The following is a 21429-nucleotide window of genomic DNA, read 5'->3' on the forward strand; positions in this document are numbered from 1 at the left end:
TTATCTAAACGCCCTGGGATAGGAAACTTGGTCTGCGAGAAGGTGGAGTCAGAAAATTAACCAGACCCCTTGTAGCACACCTAAAGGACAGGGACAGTAGGACCTGCTTTACAGGCTGCCAATAGCATATTTAGGGTTTCTGGCAAGGGGTGGGTGCTCTCTCGAGAAATTAAGGGTCATTATTTCCTCAGGTGACTTGGTTCACCAGGGACCCATTTGAATTCCCTACAGGAGCCCTCACGCAGCCTTCTGGCTGCCTTGGGAGAGAAGAAGTGAGGAAGGCAGAAAGAGGGAAGGTCAGACTCCTAAGCAGTTTATTAAATTGCAAAGAGGATTCTTTGCCTGGGGACTTATCTGGTCTTTTTTGTTGCTCTGTTTTCTTGTTTTTATTCCTCTTTATCCTCCCCCCCCCCACTGCCCCCTTTTTTTTTCTTTTTTTTCTCCCCTCTCTGTTTTTTTTTTCTTCTCTCTTTCTTTCTCCTTTTTTCCCCCCTTTTCTTTTTTTTATATTAGTGCTGCAGGCAACATTTCTTATTTACTGTGCTTCCTCATCCTCAATTTTCTCTTTTCTGGGTGTACTGATTTTGGCTTCCAATGCTATCCCCTTTCCTTTACATCATTCTCTCCTCCATCATTTATTGTTTCTCTTACATTCCACCTCTCTCTGTTTAACCCCCAATATTTCTGACTTATTATCTCCAATACCTCTAATCTGTTTTTTAACATTTATTCACTCTTTATGTTATTGTCCTTTCTTTTCTTTTTCCCTCTCTCCAGAACACACGGACCTTTTAATTCATAGTATATTCCTCCCCATATTCAGTTTAATATCTCATTATAGGTACTCCACTTTTTTATGGTTATAACTATACAAAGCTTCCATGAGTTCTATATCCATTCTCCTAGATCTCATATGGTTCTTCTGCTAACACTCACTATCAATACTACTATTATATTTTTCTTTTCTTACCCCTTTTGCTTTCTCCGGACCTAATATTTTCCTTTAAGGGAACTTAGTCAACAACAAGGAAATAAAATAAGAAGAAAAAAGTGACAAAGACAAGACTTAACACGCACACAAAAACAACTAATTAAACCCCAAGGCTAGAATAAGAAGATAATCAACAGAATAAACCCAACAAGATAAAATGATGACCAGACAGCAACAAAAAACTACAGATCATACCAATAATCAGGAAAACATAGCCCAATACAATGAACAAACTAAAAACCTGGAAGAGAAATGGAACATTGAACAAGTAATTAAAGCTCTCAAAACATGTATCATGGACCAATTCAATGAAGTAAAGGAAGAGATTAAGCATATTAAGAAAACACTTGGAGAGCATACAGAAGAAACTGTGATCATGCACAAATAGATCACAGAGATGATGGGGATCAATAGCACAATCCAAGAAATCAAAAATACACTCCCAGCAAATAACAGCAGATTTGAAGAGGCAGAGGAAAGAATTAGTGATGTGGAAGACAGTACATCTGAAATCAAACAGATATTAGAATTAATTGATAAAAAGACAGGAAAAATCCAGCAGGGACTTAGGGACCTGAATGACAATGCAAAATGCACAAACATACACATTATAGGCACCCCAGAAGGAGAAGAGAAGGGAAAGGGGACAGAAGGGCTGTTGGAGGAAATAATGGATGAAAACTTCCCAAACCTACTGAAGATGGACGTACATTCCAGGAAGCACAACGTATCCCAAACAGCATAAATCTAAACAGGCCAACCCCACGACAAATACTTGTTAAATTATTCAATGCACAAGACAAAGAGAAAATACGAAAAGCAGCAAGAGAAAAGAGAACCATCACATACAAGGGAGGCTCCATAAGATTAAGCTCTGATTTCTCATCTGAAAACATGGAGGCAAGGCGGCAGTGCTATGACATAGTCAAGGTACTGAAAGAAAAGAATTTCCAACCAAGAATACTCTATACAGCAAAGCTAGCATTCAAAAATGATGGAGAGTTCAAAATATTCACAGATAAACAGAAACTAAGAAAGTATGCCAACAAGAATTCTGCCCTTCAAGAAATACTAAAGGGAGTTCTACAGGAGGAAAGAAAAAAGCAGGAGAGACAGAGTTGGAGGAGAGTGTAAGAACAACTAAACTACAAAAAAACAAAAAATCAAACAACATAAGACAAACGCAAATCCAAAGAAAACATAGCTAATATAAGTAATTCCTTGAAAGTAATAACACTAAATGTCAATGGATTAAACTCACCTGTTAAGAGACACAGATCGAAAGAATGGATAAGAAAATATGACCCATCTATATGTTTTCTGCAAGAAACTCATCTTAGATCCAGGGAGTCAAGGAGGTTGAAAGTGAATGGCTGGAAAACAATCTTACAAGCAAACAATAACCAAAAAAGGGCAGGAGTAGCTATATTAATATCAGACAAAACAGACTTTAAATGCAAAACAATTGTGAGAAACAAAGATGGACACTACATATTAGTGAAAGGGATAATCTTTCAAGAAAAATGAACAATCATAAACATCTATGCTCCTAATATGGGCGCCTCCAAATATGTGAGGCAAACACTGGAAAAACTAATTGAAAGAATAGATGCCTCTACAATTACAGTGGGGTACTTTATACACCACTATAAACTTTGGACAGAACATCTCAAAAGAGAATCAATAAAGAAACAAAAACTTTGAACAGTATATTAGAGGAGCGGGGCCTAATAGACATATACAGATCATTACACCCAAATACAGCAGGATATACATTTTTCTCAAGTGCACATGGATCATTCTCCAAGATAGACCATATGCTAGGCAACAAAGAAAGTCTCACTGAATTCAGAAAGATTGAAATCGTACAAAATAAATTCTCTGACCATAGTGGAGTAAAGCTGGAAATCTGCAAGGGTCAGAGGCCCAGATTTCACACCAAGATATGGAAATTAAACAGCACACTCTTAGGAAAACAGTGGATCAAGGAGGAAATCTCAAAAGTAATTAATAATTACCTTGATACTAATGAATATGATAACACAACATACCAAAACTTATGGGATGCAGCAAAAGCAGTACTGAAAGGGAAATTTATAGCCATAAATTCATATATCAAAAAATAAGAAAGAGCAAAAATTGAAGAACTAACTGCACACTTGGAGGAATTAGTAAAAGAACAGCAAAGTAACCCCAAAGGAAGGAGAAAGAAAGAAATAACAATGATAAGAGCAGAACTAAATGAAATAGGAAATAAGAAAGCACTTGAAAAGATAAACAAAACCAAAAGCTGGTTCTTTGGGAGGATCAATAAAATTGACAAACCCTTAGCTAGACTAACAAAGAAAAAAAGAGAGAAGATGCAAATACACAAAATAAGAAAGGAGAAAGGAGATATCACCACTGACCCCACAGAAATAAAGACTATCAAAAGAGGATACTTTGAAAAACTATATTCCAACAAGAAGGACAATTTAGAGGAAATGGACAAATTCCTAGAAACACATAAGCAGCCTCTATTGACAAAAAAAGAAATTGACGATCTCAACAAACCAATCACAAGTAAAGAGGTAGAATCAGTCATTAAAAACCTCCCAACTAAGAAGAACCTTGGGCCAGATGGCTTCACAGGTGAATTCTACAAAACATTCTGGAAGGAACTGACGCTAGTCTTACTTAAACTCTTCCAAAAAATTGAAACAGACTCATTCTATGATGCCAACATTACCCTAGTACCAAAGCCAAACAAAGACACCACAAGAAAGGAAAATTACAGACCAATTTCTCTAATGAACCTAGATGCAAAAATCCTCAACAAAATACTTGCTAATCATATTCAACAACGCGTTAAACGAATTATACACCATGACCAAGTGGGATTCATTCCTGGTGTGCAAGGATGGTTCAACATAGGAAAATCAATTAATGTAATACACCATATAAACAGATTGAAGGAAAAAAATCACATGATCATATCTAGAGATGCAGAAAAAGCATTTGACAAAATACAGCACCCTTTCTTGATAAAAACACTCCAAAAGATAGGAATACAAGGAAATTTTTTTAACATGATAAAGAGTATATATGAAAAACGCACAGCCAACATCGTTTACAATGGAGAAATCCTAAAATCCTTCCCTCTAAAGTCAGGAACAAGACAAGGATGCCCACTCTCTCCCCTTCTATTTAACATTGTCTTAGAAGTACTTGCTCAAGCACTGAGGCAAGAACCTGATATAAAAGGCATTCACATTGGAAAGGAAGAAGTCAAAATTTCATTATTTGCAGATGACATGATCCTATACATAGAAAACCCTGAGAGGTCTACAACAAAGCTTCTAGAACTCATAAATGAGTTTAGTAAAGTCGCAGGTTATAAGATCAATGTGCAAAAATCGGTAGCATTTCTGTACACCAATAATGAGCAAGATCAGGAGGAAATCAAGAAACAAATACCATTCACAATAGTAAATAAAAAATCAAATATTTAGGAATAAATTTAAGTAAAGATGTAAAAAACTTATACACCGAGAACTATACAAGACTGTTCAAAGAAATCAAAGAAGACCTAAATAAATGGAAGAATATTCCCTGTTCATGGATAGGAAGACTAAATATTATTAAGATGTCTATCCTACCAAAACTAATATACACATTCAATGCAATCCCAATAAAAATCAACACAGCATTCTTTAATGAACTAGAAAAACTAGCTATGAAATTTATTTGGAAAGGAAAGAGACCCCAAACAACCAAAGACATATTGAAAAAGAAAAACGAAATTGGAGGAATCACACTACCTGACTTCAAAACATAGTACAGGCGGGCAGGGCAAGATGGTGGTTGAGTGAGTGCACCTTATAGGCTCTCCTGCAAAGAAGCAGCTGGGCAGTGCTAGAAATTCTTCAGGACCAGGCTGTTTCAGGATTTTGCAGGGCAGGAGGTATCTGGACATAGATTTGGTGGGAAGGTAACAGACACAATTCGTGTAAAAGATAAAATTGAGGCTCTCTTACAGGGAGTTAGGGGCTGCACGCGGGACACTCCCCATGGGGGCGGGTGGAACCTCGGCACCGGCAATGCAGCGGCGATTCCTGGAGGCTCTGCGGTACTGGGGAATTCATAAGCCCTGAGCGGGCTATTCAGGGGCTTGCAGGACAGGAGGCCTTCGCAAACCGATTTGGTAAGACAGATGGGAGTTTTTTGCGAGGCAGGGAATTTTTTATTTCTGACATGAATAATAGCGCTTCCGGCTAGAGCCCCGCCCCCAAGGCCAGCTGCCGATCTGCAGTGACTTTTAATCGCTCGCAATAAAGAGACGTCACCAGGAGGCTGTTTCGGGGGCTTGCAGGATGGGAGGCATCTGGAAGCCAATTAGGGGAATCTTTTGCTAGGCGTGGGATTTTCAGTTTCGGACACTGAAATCAGTGCTTCCGGCTGGAACCCCACCCCTAGGCCAGGCTGCCAATCTGCAGCGTCCTTAAATTGGCTGCAGTATAGAGGTGCCCCCAACTGGCTGTTTCAGGGGCTTGCAGGGCCGGAGGTGTACTGAAGTCGAATGGTGATACAGCCACAGAAGAGACCATAGTGAGAGGGGGAATTGCGGGTTTCTAACACATAGGTCAGAGTTTGCGGATGCGACCTCCCCCATAGGGCTGGCATCCAGCTGTGGGGATCCCTGAAGGTTGTGTTGCACTGTGGTGCTCCCAGGCTTCCTGTTAACCAATCTGAGGTTGCCAGGTCTGTGTTCCCTAAACCCTGGTGGCCCACACCACAGAGACTCACACCTCTTGAGTCTGCAATATCACAGACTTTCCATCCCTGAATCCACCATGCCCTGAGGTCCATCTGAGGTTCTTGATTGTCCTAGCCCTCAACGTTTGCGGGTTTTTTTGTTTTTTTTTTTAAATTATTCTGGTTGCTAATATTACATTATTTCCTAGTGTTGTCTCCCATTGTATCCCCCAAAGTATTTTTTTTCATTTATTTAGGGGTTTTTTGTCATTGCTGTTGTTCTTGTTCTATATCTTCTTTTCTTTTCCTTATTTGTTCCCCTCCCTTTTCTTTACCCACCCCCCTTTTTCTTTCTTTCTTTCTTCTTTTTTTTTCTTTCTTTTCTCTTATCCCTCATTTTCTTGTTATTTTATTTTATCTTAATTATACAATAGGTGCTGCAGGGAACACCTCACATTTGCTGGGTTTCCTCATCCTCCATTGCCTCATTTCTGTGTGAATTGATTTTGGCTACCCACACTATCCTCTTTCCCCCAAATCTTGATATCCTCCATCATCTACAATCTCTCCTATATTTCACCTCCCTTTCTTTGATCTGCAAATTGTGTAATTCTTAATTTCTAATACCTTTGTTTTGTTTCCTGTCTTTTATCCACTCTTGAAACTACTGCCTTTCTTTTCTCTTTCCCTCTCTCACAAAAACACGAGCTTTTTAATTCATACCATATTCCTCCCATATTCAGTCAACTACCTCATTATAGGTACTCTACTTACGGCTAAAACTCTACACAACTTACATGAATCTAATATCCATCCTCCCAGATCTCATATTGTTGCTCTGTTAACATTTATCACCAATACTACTTTACACATTTTCCTTTCTTACACAATTGCCTTTCCCTGGTCATAATACTTTCCTTTAGAGTGAACTGAGCCAGCAATAAGAAATTAGAATAAGAAGAACAAAGTGAAAAGGAGAAGATATAACACTTACTCAAAAACAACAGCTAATTAATCCCCAAGACTAGACAAAGAAGCTAAGGAACTGATTAAACCCGTCAAGATAAAATGATGACCAGACAGCAACAAAAATCTAGAAACCAAACCAGCAATTAGGAAAACATGGCTGATCCAATGAACAAACTAAAAACCAGGAAGGGGAGCAGAACTTCGCACAAATAAAGATCTCAGAACATATGTCAGAGACAAATTTAATGAAGTAAAGGAAGAGGTTAACAATATGAAGACAACACTTGGAGAGGAAATTACAGACATACGCAAAAAGATAACATATATGATGGGAATGAACACCACAGTTCAAGAAATCAAAAATACACTCACAGCAAATATCAGCAGACTAGAAGAGGCAGAGCAGAGAATTAGCAATGTGGAAGACAGTACATCGGAAATCGAATAGTAGAACTGATTGATAAAAACATAGAAAAAATCCAGCTAGGACTTAGGGACCTGAATGATAATGCAAAACGCACAAACATACGTATTATAGGCATCCCAGAAGGAGAAGACAAGGGAAAGGGGTCAGAAGGAGTGTTGCAGGAAATAATGGCTGAAAACTTCCCAAATCTACTGAAAGAGACAGATGTACAGATCCAAGAAGCACAACGCACCCCAAACACCATAAACCCGAACAGGCCCACCCCAAGACATATACTTGTCAAATTATCCAACGCTCAAGACCAAGAGAAAATTCTAAAAGCAGCAAGAGAAAAGAAAATCATCACATACAAGGGAAGCTCCATAAGATTAAGTGCTGATTTCTCATCTGAAACCATGGAAGCAAGAAGGCAGTGGTATGATATAGTCAAGATACTAAAAGAAAAAAATTTCCAACCAAGAATACTCTATCCAGCTAAATTAGCATTCAAAAATGACGGAGAGTTCAAGATATTCACAGAAAAACAGAAACTGAAAGAGTATGCCAACAAGAAACCTCCCCTTCAAGAAATTCTAAAGGGAGTTCTGCAGGAAGAAAGGAAAAAACAGGACAGGCAGAGTTGGAGGAGAGAGTAAGAGCAACAAAAAAGACAAAAAAGAGAAGAAAACAAACAAACAAAATATGACAAACACAAGTCCAATCAAAATATGGCTAACATAAATAATTCCTTGAAAGTAATAACACTGAATGTAAATGGATTAAACTCACCTATCAAAAGATTCAGACTGGGACATTGGATAAGGAAATATGACCCATCTATATGCTGTCTACAAGAGACACATCTTAGACCCAGAGATTCAGGGAGGCTGAAAGCGAATGGTTGGAAAACAATCTTACAAGCAAACAATAACTAAAAAAAGGCAGGAGTAGCTATATTAATATCACACAAAATAGACTTTAAATGCAAACAATTGTGAGAGAAAAAGAAGGATACTACATATTAGTGAATGGGACAATCTCTCAAGAAGAATGAACAATCATAAATATTTATGCTCCTAACAAGGGCGCCTCTAAATACGTGAGGCAAACGCTGGAAAAACTAAGTGAAAGAATAGATGCATCTACAATTATAGTGGGGGATTTTAATACACCACTATCAACTCTGGACAGAACATCTCAAAAGGGAATCACTAAAGAAAAAAATATTTGAACAGTATATTAGAGGAGCTGGATCTAACAGACATATACAGATCATTACACCCAAACACAGCAGGATATACATTTTTCTCAAGTGCACATGGATCATTCTCCAAGATAGACCATGTGCTAGGCCACAAAGAAAGGCTTAATGAATTTCGAAAGATCGAAATCAAACAAAATACTATCTCTGACCACAGTGGAGTGAAGCCAGAAATCTGCAAGGGTCAGAGGCCCAGATTTCACACCAAGAAATGGAAATGAAACAGCACACTCTTAGAAAAACAGTGGGTCAAAGAGGAAATCCCAAAAGAAATCAGTAACTACCTTGAAACAAATGATGATGATAACACAACATACCAAAATTTATGGGATGCAGCAAAAGGAGTACTGAGAGGGAAATTTATAGCCATAAATTCATACATCAAAAAAGAAGAGCAAAAATTGAAGAACTAACTGCATATTTGGAGGAATTAGAAAAAAAACAACAAAGTAATCCCACAGAAAGAAGAAAGAAAGAAATAACAAAGATAAGAGAGGAACTAAATGAAAAAGAAAATAAGAAAGCACTTGAAAAGATAAATAAGACCAAGAGCTGGTTTTTTGAGAAGATCAAAAAAATTGACAAACCTTCAGTGAGACTAACAAAGAAAAAAAGAGAGAAGATGCAAATACACAAAATAAGAAACGAGAAAGGAGATATCTCCACTGACCCCACAGAAATAAAGACTATCATAGGAGGATACTTTGAAAAATTATATTTCAACAAAATTGACAATTCAGAGGAAATGGACAAATTCCTAGAAACACATAAGCAGCCTATATTGATGAAAGAAGAAATTGATGATCTCAACAAACCAATCACAAGTAAAGTGATAGAACCAGTCATTAAAAACCTCCCAACTAAGAAGAGCCCAGGGCCAGACGGCTTCACAGGTGAATTCTACAAAACATTCCAGAAAGAACTAACACCAATCCTGCTGAAACTCTTCCAAAAAATTGAAACAGAAGGAACATTGCCTAACTCATTCTATGATGCCAACATTACCCTAGTACCAAAGCCAAAGACACCACAAGAAAGGAAAATTACAGACCAATTTCTCTAATGAACCTAGACGCAAAAATCCTCAACAAAATACTTGCTAATCATATTCAACAACGCGTTAAACGAATTATACACCATGACCAAGTGGGATTCATTCCTGGTGTGCAAGGATGGTTCAACATAGGAAAATCAATTAATGTAATACACCATATAAACAGATTGAAGGAAAAAAATCACATGATCATATCTATAGATGCAGAAAAAGCATTTGACAAAATACAGCACCCTTTCTTGATAAAAACACTCCAAAAGATAGGAATACAAGGAAATTTTTTTAACATGATAAAGAGTATATATGAAAAACGCACAGCCAACATCGTTTACAATGGAGAAATCCTAAAATCCTTCCCTCTAAAGTCAGGAACAAGACAAGGATGCCCACTCTCTCCCCTTCTATTTAACATTGTCTTAGAAGTACTTGCTCAAGCACTGAGGCAAGAACCTGATATAAAAGGCATTCATATTGGAAAGGAAGAAGTCAAAATTTCATTATTTGCAGATGACATGATCCTATACATAGAAAACCCTGAGAGGTCTACAACAAAGCTTCTAGAACTCATAAATGAGTTTAGTAAAGTCGCAGGTTATAAGATCAATGTGCAAAAATCGGTAGCATTTCTGTACACCAATAATGAGCAAGATCAGGAGGAAATCAAGAAACAAATACCATTCACAATAGTAAATAAAAAATCAAATATTTAGGAATAAATTTAAGTAAAGATGTAAAAAACTTATACACCGAGAACTATACAAGACTGTTCAAAGAAATCAAAGAAGACCTAAATAAATGGAAGAATATTCCCTGTTCATGGATAGGAAGACTAAATATTATTAAGATGTCTATCCTACCAAAACTGATCTACACATTCAATGCAATCCCATAAAAATCAACACAGCCTTCTTTAAGGAACTAGAAAAACTAACCATGAAATTTATTTGGAAAGGAAAGAGACCCCAAATATCCAAAGACATATTGAAAAAGAAAAACGAAACTGGAAGAATCACACTACCTGACTTCAAACATACTACAAAGCTACAGTAGTGAAAACAGCATGGTATTGGCATAAGGAGAGACACACACACCAATGGAATCGAATTGAAAGTTCATATATAGAACCTCATGTATATAGCCATATAATATTCGATAAAGCCACCAAACCCTCTCAACTGGGAGAGAATGGCCTATTCAACAAATGGTGCCTGGAGAACTGGATAGCCATATGTAGAAGAATGAAAGAGGATTACCATCTCACACCTTATACAAAGATCAACTCAAGATGGATCAAAGACCTAAATATAAGAGCCAAGACCATAAAGACCTTGGAAAGCAGTGTAGGGAAACATCTACAAGACCTTGTAATAGGAAATGGTTTCATGAACATCACACCAAAAGCATGAGCAGCAAAAGAACAAATAGATAAATGAGACTTCCTCAAAATTAAAGCCTTCTGCACCTCAAAGGAGTTTGTCAAGAAAGTAAAAAGGGAGCCTACACAATGGGAGAAAATATTTGGCAACCATATATCTGATAAGAGACTTATAACTTGCATATATAATGAACTCCTATATCTTGAAAATAAAAAGATAAACAACCCATTTAAAAAATGGGAAAAAGATTTAAACAGACACTTCTCCAAAGAAGAAATACAAATGGCTAAAAAGCACATGAAAAATTGCTCCAAATCTTTAGCTATCAGGGAAATGCAAATCAAAACTACAATGAGATGCCATCTTACTCCCATAAGATTCGCAGCTATGGAAAAAACAGAAGAATACAAATGCTGGAGAGGATGTGAAGAAATGGGAACACTCATCCACTGCTGGTGGGAATGCAGAAGGATCCAGCCATTCTGGAGGACAGTTTGGCAGTTTCTCAAAAAACTAACCATAGATTTGCCATATGACCCAGGAATTCCACTGCTGGGTATATACCCAGCAGAACTGAAAGCAAGGACACAAACCGATATATGCACACCAATGTTCATAGCAACATTGTTCACTATCGCCAAAAGTTGGAATCGACCCAAATGCCCATCAACAGATGAGTGGATCAATAAAATGTGGTATATATATACAGTGGAATACTACTCGGCTTTAAGAACAAATACACTACAAACACACGTGATAACATGGATGAATCTTGAGAACCTTATGTTGAGTGAAGCAACCCAGGCATTGAAGGACAAATACTACATGACCTCAATGATATGAAATAAGCAAGCTGCCTCAGAGAGCTAGAGACTGGAAGATAGGCTTACAGGAAATCGGGGGGTAGAGGAAGGATGTAAGCTGACATCTACATGAGTGAAATCTATGATAAGCTGGAGGTAAGTATATGTACAAGGAAAGGATAAAATGGGGGCATAGGGTTACCTTTGGGTGGGGCTTTGCGGGTTTAAGGGGGGCTAGGGATGGGCAGATGGGTAATATTGTCCAAGAAATTGAGGGGAGGGTGGGGCAACATACAAACATAGGAGATTGTCAGGTATTGGTTGAGAGTATAATGCTGAGAAAACCTTTTCAAAATATAATTAGGAAAGTTACCTGTTTAAGATACTCAGAGGGGATAATCTGACACAGGACAGACTCCTAGGGAATATCTGAATGCTCATTTTGCCAGAGTGGGTTATACCATTGGGTAGAGACCCATATAATGAAAGTGAAGGTAGACCCACATCCTGGGGAGGACTAATGCCATCAAATAGAGGGAACTGTATCTCTCAAGAGAAATGGTGGCTCCCAGGGCATTAGGGCAGCTGAGCAAGTCAAGCCCTCAACACTGTTGCAAGTATCTCTGAACATGGCTCCTCAAGAAATGAAGATTGACTGTCACTGTGGGCCCCAAGGGGAGGGGGAAATAGATATTGAATAGATGGAACCAAAGTAACTGTGAGGGCAAAAGAACTGTTTCACAAGAGTACACAAGGATGGATATAAAACATGTAATATTACACCAAAAACATATAGGGGACAACAGACTAATAATGTAAACCATAATGCAAAACATAGGATAACTAAAAAATTTAGAAAACTGTATAGACTAAAGTATAAACCACAAGGTAAACATAAATGTTACCTTGTTTGAAAGCTATTGTCTCAATATCTGTATATCAGTTTCAGTAATATGATATGAATAAGTTAAAAGATTATCGCTGTGGAAGGGAAAAGGTTTTATAATGGATATGTGGGAGTACTGTATATTGTATATATGAATTACTGTGATCAACGGCTCTTGTGAAGAGAAGCTTAATAATTAGGAAAAAAGAAAAGAAAAAGATAGGATGTAGAATTTTTCCAAATCAATATGTATTCTATATCTAACCTTTAAACTCATCGCTATATTACATTTTATTATTAAGGAAACCTGGAATTATATTGGGTTTCACTTTTCAGGAAGTTTTGGATCACAGAGTGGTTCAACAATGGCAGCAGAGGAATACTGGTATGGGATGTTATCGACAGGGGACATATGGTTGACAGGGAGTTATAAGGGCATGTGTCCAGGGTGCATGAAAATGTTTGGATATACTCAGAGTGGAAAAAATTAAAAACAACACCTGGGGGGGTACTGGGTTCCTGGCCGGGGGGGGGGGGGCTCTGTAGTGGTCCCTAGGGGAGCAGAGGCAGTCCCCCGGGTGCAACGGCAAGGACCAGGAAGGAGTGAGGGTCCAACAGTGAGCCCCTGATACTAATGACTATGCTTGTGAGCCTATACACCTGAAATAAGAAAAAGGCCTAGAGCAGCACTATGCATAAGAGTTCCCTCCTGACAGCCTCCGTGTTACTCAAATGCGGCCAGTCTCGAAGCCAAACTCACCATGTAAATGCAATGCCTTCCCCTCAGTGTGGGACATGACACCCGGGGATGAGCCTCCCTGGCACCGAGGGATCACTACCAAGTACCAGCTGATGACGTAACTAGAAAATGACCTTGAATTAAAGGTTCAACGCGGACCAGCAGAATATCCCTGTCTACATATAATAACAGGAGTTTAAAATGCTGTTTGACCTGAAGTAAGGGGGAAATGGAAAGGACAAATGCGTTTATATGGCTATGAGTCTCTAAAAAAGAGTCTGGAGGTTGTCAGAAGGATTGCCCTTATGCACACCTGAGCAGAGTCTCAGAGACAGATAAAGTAGATACAACCCCAGGTATTGGTTCTTTTGAGGGCAAAAGAGACCCACAGGTTCTATGGTCATGGCAGATGGAGTTCACTGCCATGTCAGTTGGCCCTTCTTTGGAGCTGGTGTTTCTGCGTGATGGAGCTGGACTCAGATGTGATCTCTTTTCACAAGCCTTTCATGCTACTTTCCTGGAATTGTAGTTGGTGCTGGGGTTTAAGATATATCTAGGGGATTTGAATCTCTGGAATGACAATATGATAGCCAGGCCCTGAGCCTCAACATACTTCAGCTCCTACACTCTGATTTATTGGACTTACCCCACTCAGCTAACATGGAGTTGAAGAATGTCAACCACCACACCATGGAGCCTAGAGTGCCTACAACTGAAAGCAGGACGATTGCATCCAGTATCCATGTGGAATCTAAGCCCCCTCTTGACATAGATGAGGAATGGACACAACCAAGCCAAGGTCCACAGGAAGGAGGAATACAGTAAGGATTAGAGTGGACTTAATGATATTCTATTCATGAACTATTGTGGTTAATAATCAAGAAAATGTGGCATTGGTGTGGAAAAAGTGGCCATGGTGGCTGCTGGGTGCAGGGAATGGGAGAAAGAGATGAGATGCAGAGGCATTTTCAGGACTTGGAGTTGTCCTGGGTCGTGCTGCAGGGACAATTGCCGGACATTGTATGTCCTCCCATGGCCCACTGGATGAAACGTGGGAGAGTGTGGGCTATGGTGTGGACCACTGGCCATGGGGTGCAGCGATTCCCAGAGATGTACTCACCAGATGCAATGGATGTGTCATGATGATGGGGGAGAGTGTTACTCTGGGGGGAGTGGTGGGTGGGGGCGGTGGGGGTGAATGGGGACCTCATATTTTTTGAATGTAATATTTTTTTTAAAATGAATAAATAAAATAAAATTAAAAAAAAAAACAGAACATACTACAAAGCTACAGTAGTGAAATCAGCATGGTATTGGCACAAGGATAGACCCACCGACCAATGGAACCAAATTGAGAGTTCTGATACAGATCCTCATATATACAGTCATATAATATTCGATAAGGCCACCAAACACTCTCAACTGGGAGAAAATGGCCTCTTCAACATATGGTGTCTGGAGAACTGGATATCCATATGTAAAAGAAAGAAAGAGGATTACCAGCTCACACCTTATACAAAAATCAACTCAAGATGGATCAGAGACCTAAATATAAGAACTAAGACCATAAAGACCTTGGAAAGCAATGTTAGGAACCATCTACAGGACCTTGTAATAGGAAATGGCTTCATGAACTTCACACCCAAAGCACGATCAGCAAAAGAACAAATAGATAAATGGGACTTCCTCAAAATTAAAGCCTTCTGCACCTCAAAGGAGTTTGTCAAGAAAGAGGAAAGAGAGCCTACACAATGGGAGAAAATATTTGGTAACCATATATCTGATAGAAGACTTACATCCTGCATATATAAAGAACTCCTATATCTTGAAAATAAAAAGACAAACAGTCCATTTTAAAAATGGGAAAAAGATTTAAACAGGCACTTCTCCAAAGAAGAAATACAAATGGTTAAAAAGCACATGAAAAATTGCTCCAAATCTCCAGCTATTAGGGAAATGCAAATCAAAACTACAATGAGATGCCATCTTACTCCCATAAGATTCACAGCTATGAAAAAAACAGAAGACTACAAGTGCTGGAGAGGATGTGGAGGAATGGGAATACTCATCCACTGCTGGTGGGAATGCAAAAGGATCCAGCCATTCTGGAGGACAGTTTGGCAGTTTCTCAAAAAACTAGCTATAGATGTGCCATATGACCTAGCAATTCCACTTCTGGGTATATACTCAGTAGAACTGAAAACAAGGACACAAACTGATATATGCCCACCAATGTTCATAGCAGCATTGTTCACTATTCCCAAAAGTTGGAATCAACCCAAATGCCCATCAACAGGCGACTGGATAAATAAAATGTGGCATATGCATACAATGGAATACTACTCAGCTTTAAGAATGAATACACTACAAACACATGTGATAACATGGATGAACCTTGAGAACCTTATGTTGAGTGAAGCAACCCAGGCATGGAAGGACAAATACTACATGACCTCAATGATACGAAATAAGTAAACCAAGCTGCCTCAGAGAGCTAGAGATTGGATGATAGGCTTAAAGGAATTTGGGGGGTAGAGGAAGGTCATGAGCTGACACCTACCTAGGTGAAATCTATGATAAGCTGGAGGTAAGTATTTGTACAGGGAAGGGATAAAATGGGGGCATAGGGATACATTTGGGTGGGGCTTTGTGGGCTTGAGGTGGGCTAGGGATTGGAGGATGGGTATTATGTCCCAAGAAATTGGGGGGAGGGAGGGAAACATGAACACAGGAGATTGTCAGGTATGTTGTTGAGAGTATATTGTTGAGAAAACTTTTTCAAAAATATAGTAAGGAAGGTTACCTGTTTAAGATGCTTAAAGGGGAGAATCTGACACAGGACAGGCTTCTAGGGAGTGTGCAAGTGCTCATTTTGTCGTAGTGGGTTATATCATTGGATGGAAACCCACACAATGAAAGTGAAGGTGTACACACTTCGTGGGGAGGACTGATGTTCTCAAATAGAGAGAATTGTATCTCTCAAGAGAAATCATGGCTCCCAATGCATTAGGGCAGTCGAGCATGTCAAGCCCTCAACATTGTTGCAAGTATCTCTGATCATGGCCCTTCAAGCAATGAAGAATGATTGTCACTGTGGGCCCTGAGGGGAGGGGGAAAGAGGTATTGAATAGGTGGAATCAGTGTAACTGTGGGGCAATGGAAGTGTTCCACAAGATAATGCAAGGTTGGATATAGGACATGTTAAATTACACCAAAAATGTATAGAAGCCTATAGGCTAAAATGTAAATCATAATGTAAAACATAAGAAAACTAAAAATTTAGAAAATTGTGTAGTCTAAAATATAGACCACAATGCAAACCGAAGTGTAACCTTGTTGAAAGCTATTGTCTCAATATCTGTACATCAGTTGCAGTAAATATAGTATGAACATGTAAAAAGATTATTGCTGGGGAAGGGACAAAGTGTCTGATGTTGAATATGTGGGAGTACTGTATATTGTATATATCAATTACTGTGGTCTAAAACTTTTGTGAAGACAAGCTTAATAATTAGAAAAAAAAAAAAAAAAGAAAAAGAAAGGACACAGACCCTGAGGAAGAGATGAAGAAGTTGTCTTGCCAATGTGCATACTGGGCAACACTTATTGCAGTGATGGAAGGCAAAACATCAAAAACAAAGCTTTTTAATTTTTTGATACCCAAATTTATTTTTACTTTAATTTTTCTAAATTAGTATGTATTCTATATCGAACCTCTAAATCCATCACTATATTCCATTTTACTCTCAATGGAACCTGGCAATATATTGGGCTTCATTTTCAGGGAGGTTTTGGACCACAGAGGGGTTCGATGGTGGCGGGGGAGGAATACTGGTGTGGGGTGTTATTGGTGCGGGGCGCATGGCTGGGAGGGAGTTCTCCAGGGCATATGTGTGGGGTGCATAAAAATGTTTGCATATTTTCATAGTGGTTACAGTTGGGAATGATGGCTGGAGGAGTGCTGAGTTCCTGGCCAGGGGAGCTCTGTCGCATTCCCTAATGGAACAACAGCAATCCTCTGAGTGCAATGGCTAAGACCAATAAGGACGGATGGTCCAACAATGAGCCCTTGATGCTAATGACTATGCTTGTGGGCCTGTGTGCCTGAAATAAGAACTAGGCCTAAAGCTGCAGAGTGCCTAATAGTTACCTCCTGAGAGCCTCCATGTTGCTCAAATGTGGCCAGTCTCGAAGCCAAACTCAGCACGTAATTTCCCCCCAGTGTGGCACATGACTCCCAGGGATGACCCTCCCTGGCACCGCGGGATTACTACCAAGTACCAGCTGATGATGAGGCTGGAGGACGACCTTGAATAAAAGGGCCAACTCAGATCAGCAGAATATCTCAGCCTACATGTAATATCAGGAGTTAAAAATGCTTTTTGACCCTGAATAAAAGGGGGAAATGGAGAGGACAAATGAGTTTATATGGCTATGAGTCTCCAAAAAAGAGCCAGGAAGTCATCAGAGGGGTCACCCTTATGCACACCTCAGCAGAGTCCCAGAGACAGCTAAAGTAGATTCAACCCCAGGTATTGGTTCTTCTGAGGGCTACAGAGACCCACAGGTTCTATGGTCATGGCAGATGGACTTCAGTGCCATGTCAGTAGGCCCTACTTTGGAGTTTGTGGTCCTGAGTGTGATGGAGTTGGACTCAGATGTGATCTTTGCTCACAAGACTCTCCTGTCACTTTTACCGGACCTGTGGTTGGCGCTGGGGTTTAGTGTATACTCAGGGGACCTGAATCTCTGGACTGTCCATGTGATAGCCAGGTCCTGAGCCTCAACAGACTTGCAACTCCTACCCTCTGGTTTATTGGACTTACCCCAGCCAACTAACAGGGAGGTGAAGAAGGTCAACCACCACACCAGGGAGCCAAGAGTGCCTACAACTACAAACAGGAGAATTGCATCCATCATCCAAGCGGAGTCGAGGCACCCTCTTGATACAGGGGTGGAGTGGACATAGCAATCCCAGGGTCCACAGAATGGAGGAATAGAGTATGGATTAGAGTGGACTTACTGATACTCTATTCTGGAACTAATGTGATTAGTAGTGGAAGTAAATGTAGCACTGAGATGGAGAAAGTGGACATGGTAGTTGCTGAGGGTGGGAATGGGAAGAAGAGATGTGATGTGGGGGCATTTTCAGGACTTGGAGGTATTCTGCGTGGTATTGCAGGGACAGTTACTGGACATTGTATGTCCTCCCATGGCCCACTGGGTGGACTGGAGTAGAATGTAAACTGTATGTGGACCATTGACCATGTGGTGCAGCAGTGCTCAGAGATGTATTCACCAAGTGCAATGAATGTCCCATGATGATGGAGGAGGTTGTGGTTATGGGAGGAGTGGGGTGAGGGGGATGGAGGGTAGATGGGGACCTCATATTTTTTTAATGTAACATTAAAAATAAATTAATTTTTTAAAAATGCAATCTTGGCAATACATGAAAATTATATTTAAAGTAATAGTTATGGAAAATAGGAAACACGTTTCTCCCCTCTAATTTTAATGTGCAATGAACTACAAATCATAATAAGTATAATTTTAATAACAAAACAACTCCAAAGAGAATATTTAAAATATCCCAAAACCCAACCTATACCTAGAACTCTTAGGACTGTGGTTAAAAACAGTTATAGAGGCAGAATACTGAGATCCAATCTTGGTTCTGTGGTATTGGGATCACTCTGTATGCGCTCTGACTCAGTTGCCTCATATGTAAAATGATGATATGTAAAAATCCTTGTAGGGTTGTTGCAATGATTAAATGTGAATAATACTTATGAAACAGTTAAAGCAGTATCTGGCACAGAGTGACTGCTGAATAAATATTTGCTATTATTTGTCCAAGGGGGAAAAAAAAAAAGCAGTAAGCCTGGTGATAAAGTTTAGGGGACTGGATAATAGGACATGCATAGAGCTGAGCAGTTAGAACTGGGAAACACAGTAGGAAGGGGCGAGAGACAATGCTTAGAAACAGGCTGAAGTGAAATAATAAGAGGCCTTCAATATCTTGCTAAGGAGTTTTTTACTTTATTCTGAAGGGAATGAGTAATCACTGGAATTTATCTGGCATATTTTAAAAAGAATCATCTTGACAGCATGCTGACAAGAGGTAGGAAGAACAGTTAGGAGGTTATGGCTGCAGTCTGGGCAAATGACAAAACCTTAGATCTGCAAATGGGTATGAAGAGGAGAGGATGAATAAATATATACGAAAGGAACAGAACTGACAATACTCGCTAACTGGATAAGGGGTTGAGGAAACAGAGTAATCAAGAATGACTCCCAGAGTTCTGACTTAACAACTAGATAGACCATGGTGCTACTGGATGAAACAAAGACTAAAGGAAATACAGTATTGAGGAAAAGAAGTTCTGGGCATGCTGATTTGAGACATACATGGAGACACGTAGGAGTAAGTTAGTTATATGGGAGAAGATCTGGCCTGGATGACACGTTGGAGAGCCATCACCGAACAGGAATGGATGTGAATGTGGAATGGAATAAAAACCCTGGGTAACACCAAAGTTCAGGGAACAGCTGAGGAGGGACGCTCACAAACAAGACTGCAAGACCAGAGAGTATGCAATACTGGCAGCCAAGAGAAGAGAGACATTTCAGAATCCACAGGTGGCAAGTACCAGGAAGAAGAAGATCCACCAAGTCCAACAATGAGCATGTCACTGGCAGCTGAGGCAAGAGGAGGTTCTGTGGAGTAGTGGTAAAAGAAACCAGTCTACACATGGTTAAGGAGTGAATGGGGGGTAAGAAAAAGGCAAAGAGAACAGACATCTTTTAATATACTTAGTTGCTGAGGGAAGGAGAGAGGGCATCTAAAATTCCCACATAGCATTACGGGTATCTGAAAAATTTTAATATTCAGTAATTATCCCACAAATGATTTTTCTTATTTGTTTAATCTAGAAAGTATGTTGGTATATGAATTTCCAGCATTTGATAATTGTCACCTTTCAATTTTATAAAAATTTCCTAGGTGTATATGAAATAACATTCTTAATGTATAGGAACATGTATGTGATTAACTCTACTTCCCTTTCTGGCTTAAAATATAGGTTGAAATGTCTTCAGCTTTTATATTAGATATTGTTATCCACCGATTTTGAACATATACACAATATGAGATAGTGCAGCTCTATACTTTTTCCTCAAAATAAAAAACTACTATAATAAGAAATATACTGTTACTACTATGGAGTGGGAGCAAACTCTGAGTACATCAAATCTGACAAAGAGGGAAAATAAACCTTTCCTTCCTCTCATTTATTTGAAGGGGAAAGGCCGGGGGGGACAGGGTGCCTTCTATTGCTTTTTACCTTCTCCATTTCTAGAATCTGTTGCTTCTGCTCTTCATCCAGACTCTGAGTTTTGTTTTGCAAAAAAGCTCTTTCCTCTTCAAGTTGAGACAATCTCTCGTTGGCCTTTGATTTTTCTGATTCTAGATCTTTAATTGTAACCTCCTGTGTCATCTGAGTTGCTTGAAGCATTCCAATATGACCTACTCAAAAAAAAGGGGGGAGGGAAAGAAAAAAAAAACGCTTCAACTTAAAAATCTGATCCATTGTGGTGTAATACAGTTTATATTTAATGGCAGTTACATTTAAAACCTAAGTCAAATGGTTTGCATGTACAAATAATACTTTGGTTTCCTCAGTGTATAAAATGGAAATATTTACCTTGGGAATATTTCTTACCCAAGTAGAATGACTCTAATTAGAAAGTCCATATTGACATCCCATCCCATTGGAGGGTACCATTCTTTTTTTTTTTTTTAAAAAAGATTGCAAACTATACATATGTTAAAGTAGAAGCAACTCTTGAGGAATGTGTATGAAAGTCTCCTAGGAGTAAAACAAGGCAAGAAAGTGTGCTTTAGCCCAGTGGGTCTCAAGCGCGGTTCCTGAATCAGCAGCTTCGGCATCGGCATCAGCATCACCGGGGACCTCTAGTTGGAAATACAAATTTTCAGACTACTTCAGACCTAATGAATCAGCACCCCTGGGGGTATAGCCCAGCAATTAAAGTGTGAGAAAAACTAGTTCAGTAGAAGGGAAATCCAGGATTCACTGATGGGTCAATCAAAATCAGAGGACACCCTCTAGCAACCAGCTCAACCTAAAAACTCAGACAAAATGTGACTTCAGAACTGGCAAGCTACCCTCCTCCTCTAGTAAAGGCTACAT

General features: G+C 39.3%; 1 protein-coding gene across 6 annotated transcripts in view; it reads right to left on the minus strand.

The window, feature by feature from the left end:
* The window catches only part of FAM184A (family with sequence similarity 184 member A), a 148268-nt gene that overhangs the window by 78997 nt on the left and 47842 nt on the right, over positions 1-21429 (minus strand). For all 6 annotated transcript variants that reach the window (XR_011650119.1, XM_071218641.1, XM_012522197.4 and 3 more), the window contains exon 4: positions 20563-20744. Coding sequence is in view for 5 of the 6 variants with exons in the window: in XM_071218641.1 (XP_071074742.1) it covers positions 20563-20744 (182 nt within the window). In the remaining variant the exon portion in view is untranslated. The remainder of the gene's footprint in view (positions 1-20562; positions 20745-21429) is intronic.

Source organism: Dasypus novemcinctus, chromosome 11 (genome assembly GCF_030445035.2).
Source record: "Dasypus novemcinctus isolate mDasNov1 chromosome 11, mDasNov1.1.hap2, whole genome shotgun sequence".
NCBI classification, from domain to species: Eukaryota; Metazoa; Chordata; class Mammalia; order Cingulata; family Dasypodidae; genus Dasypus; species Dasypus novemcinctus.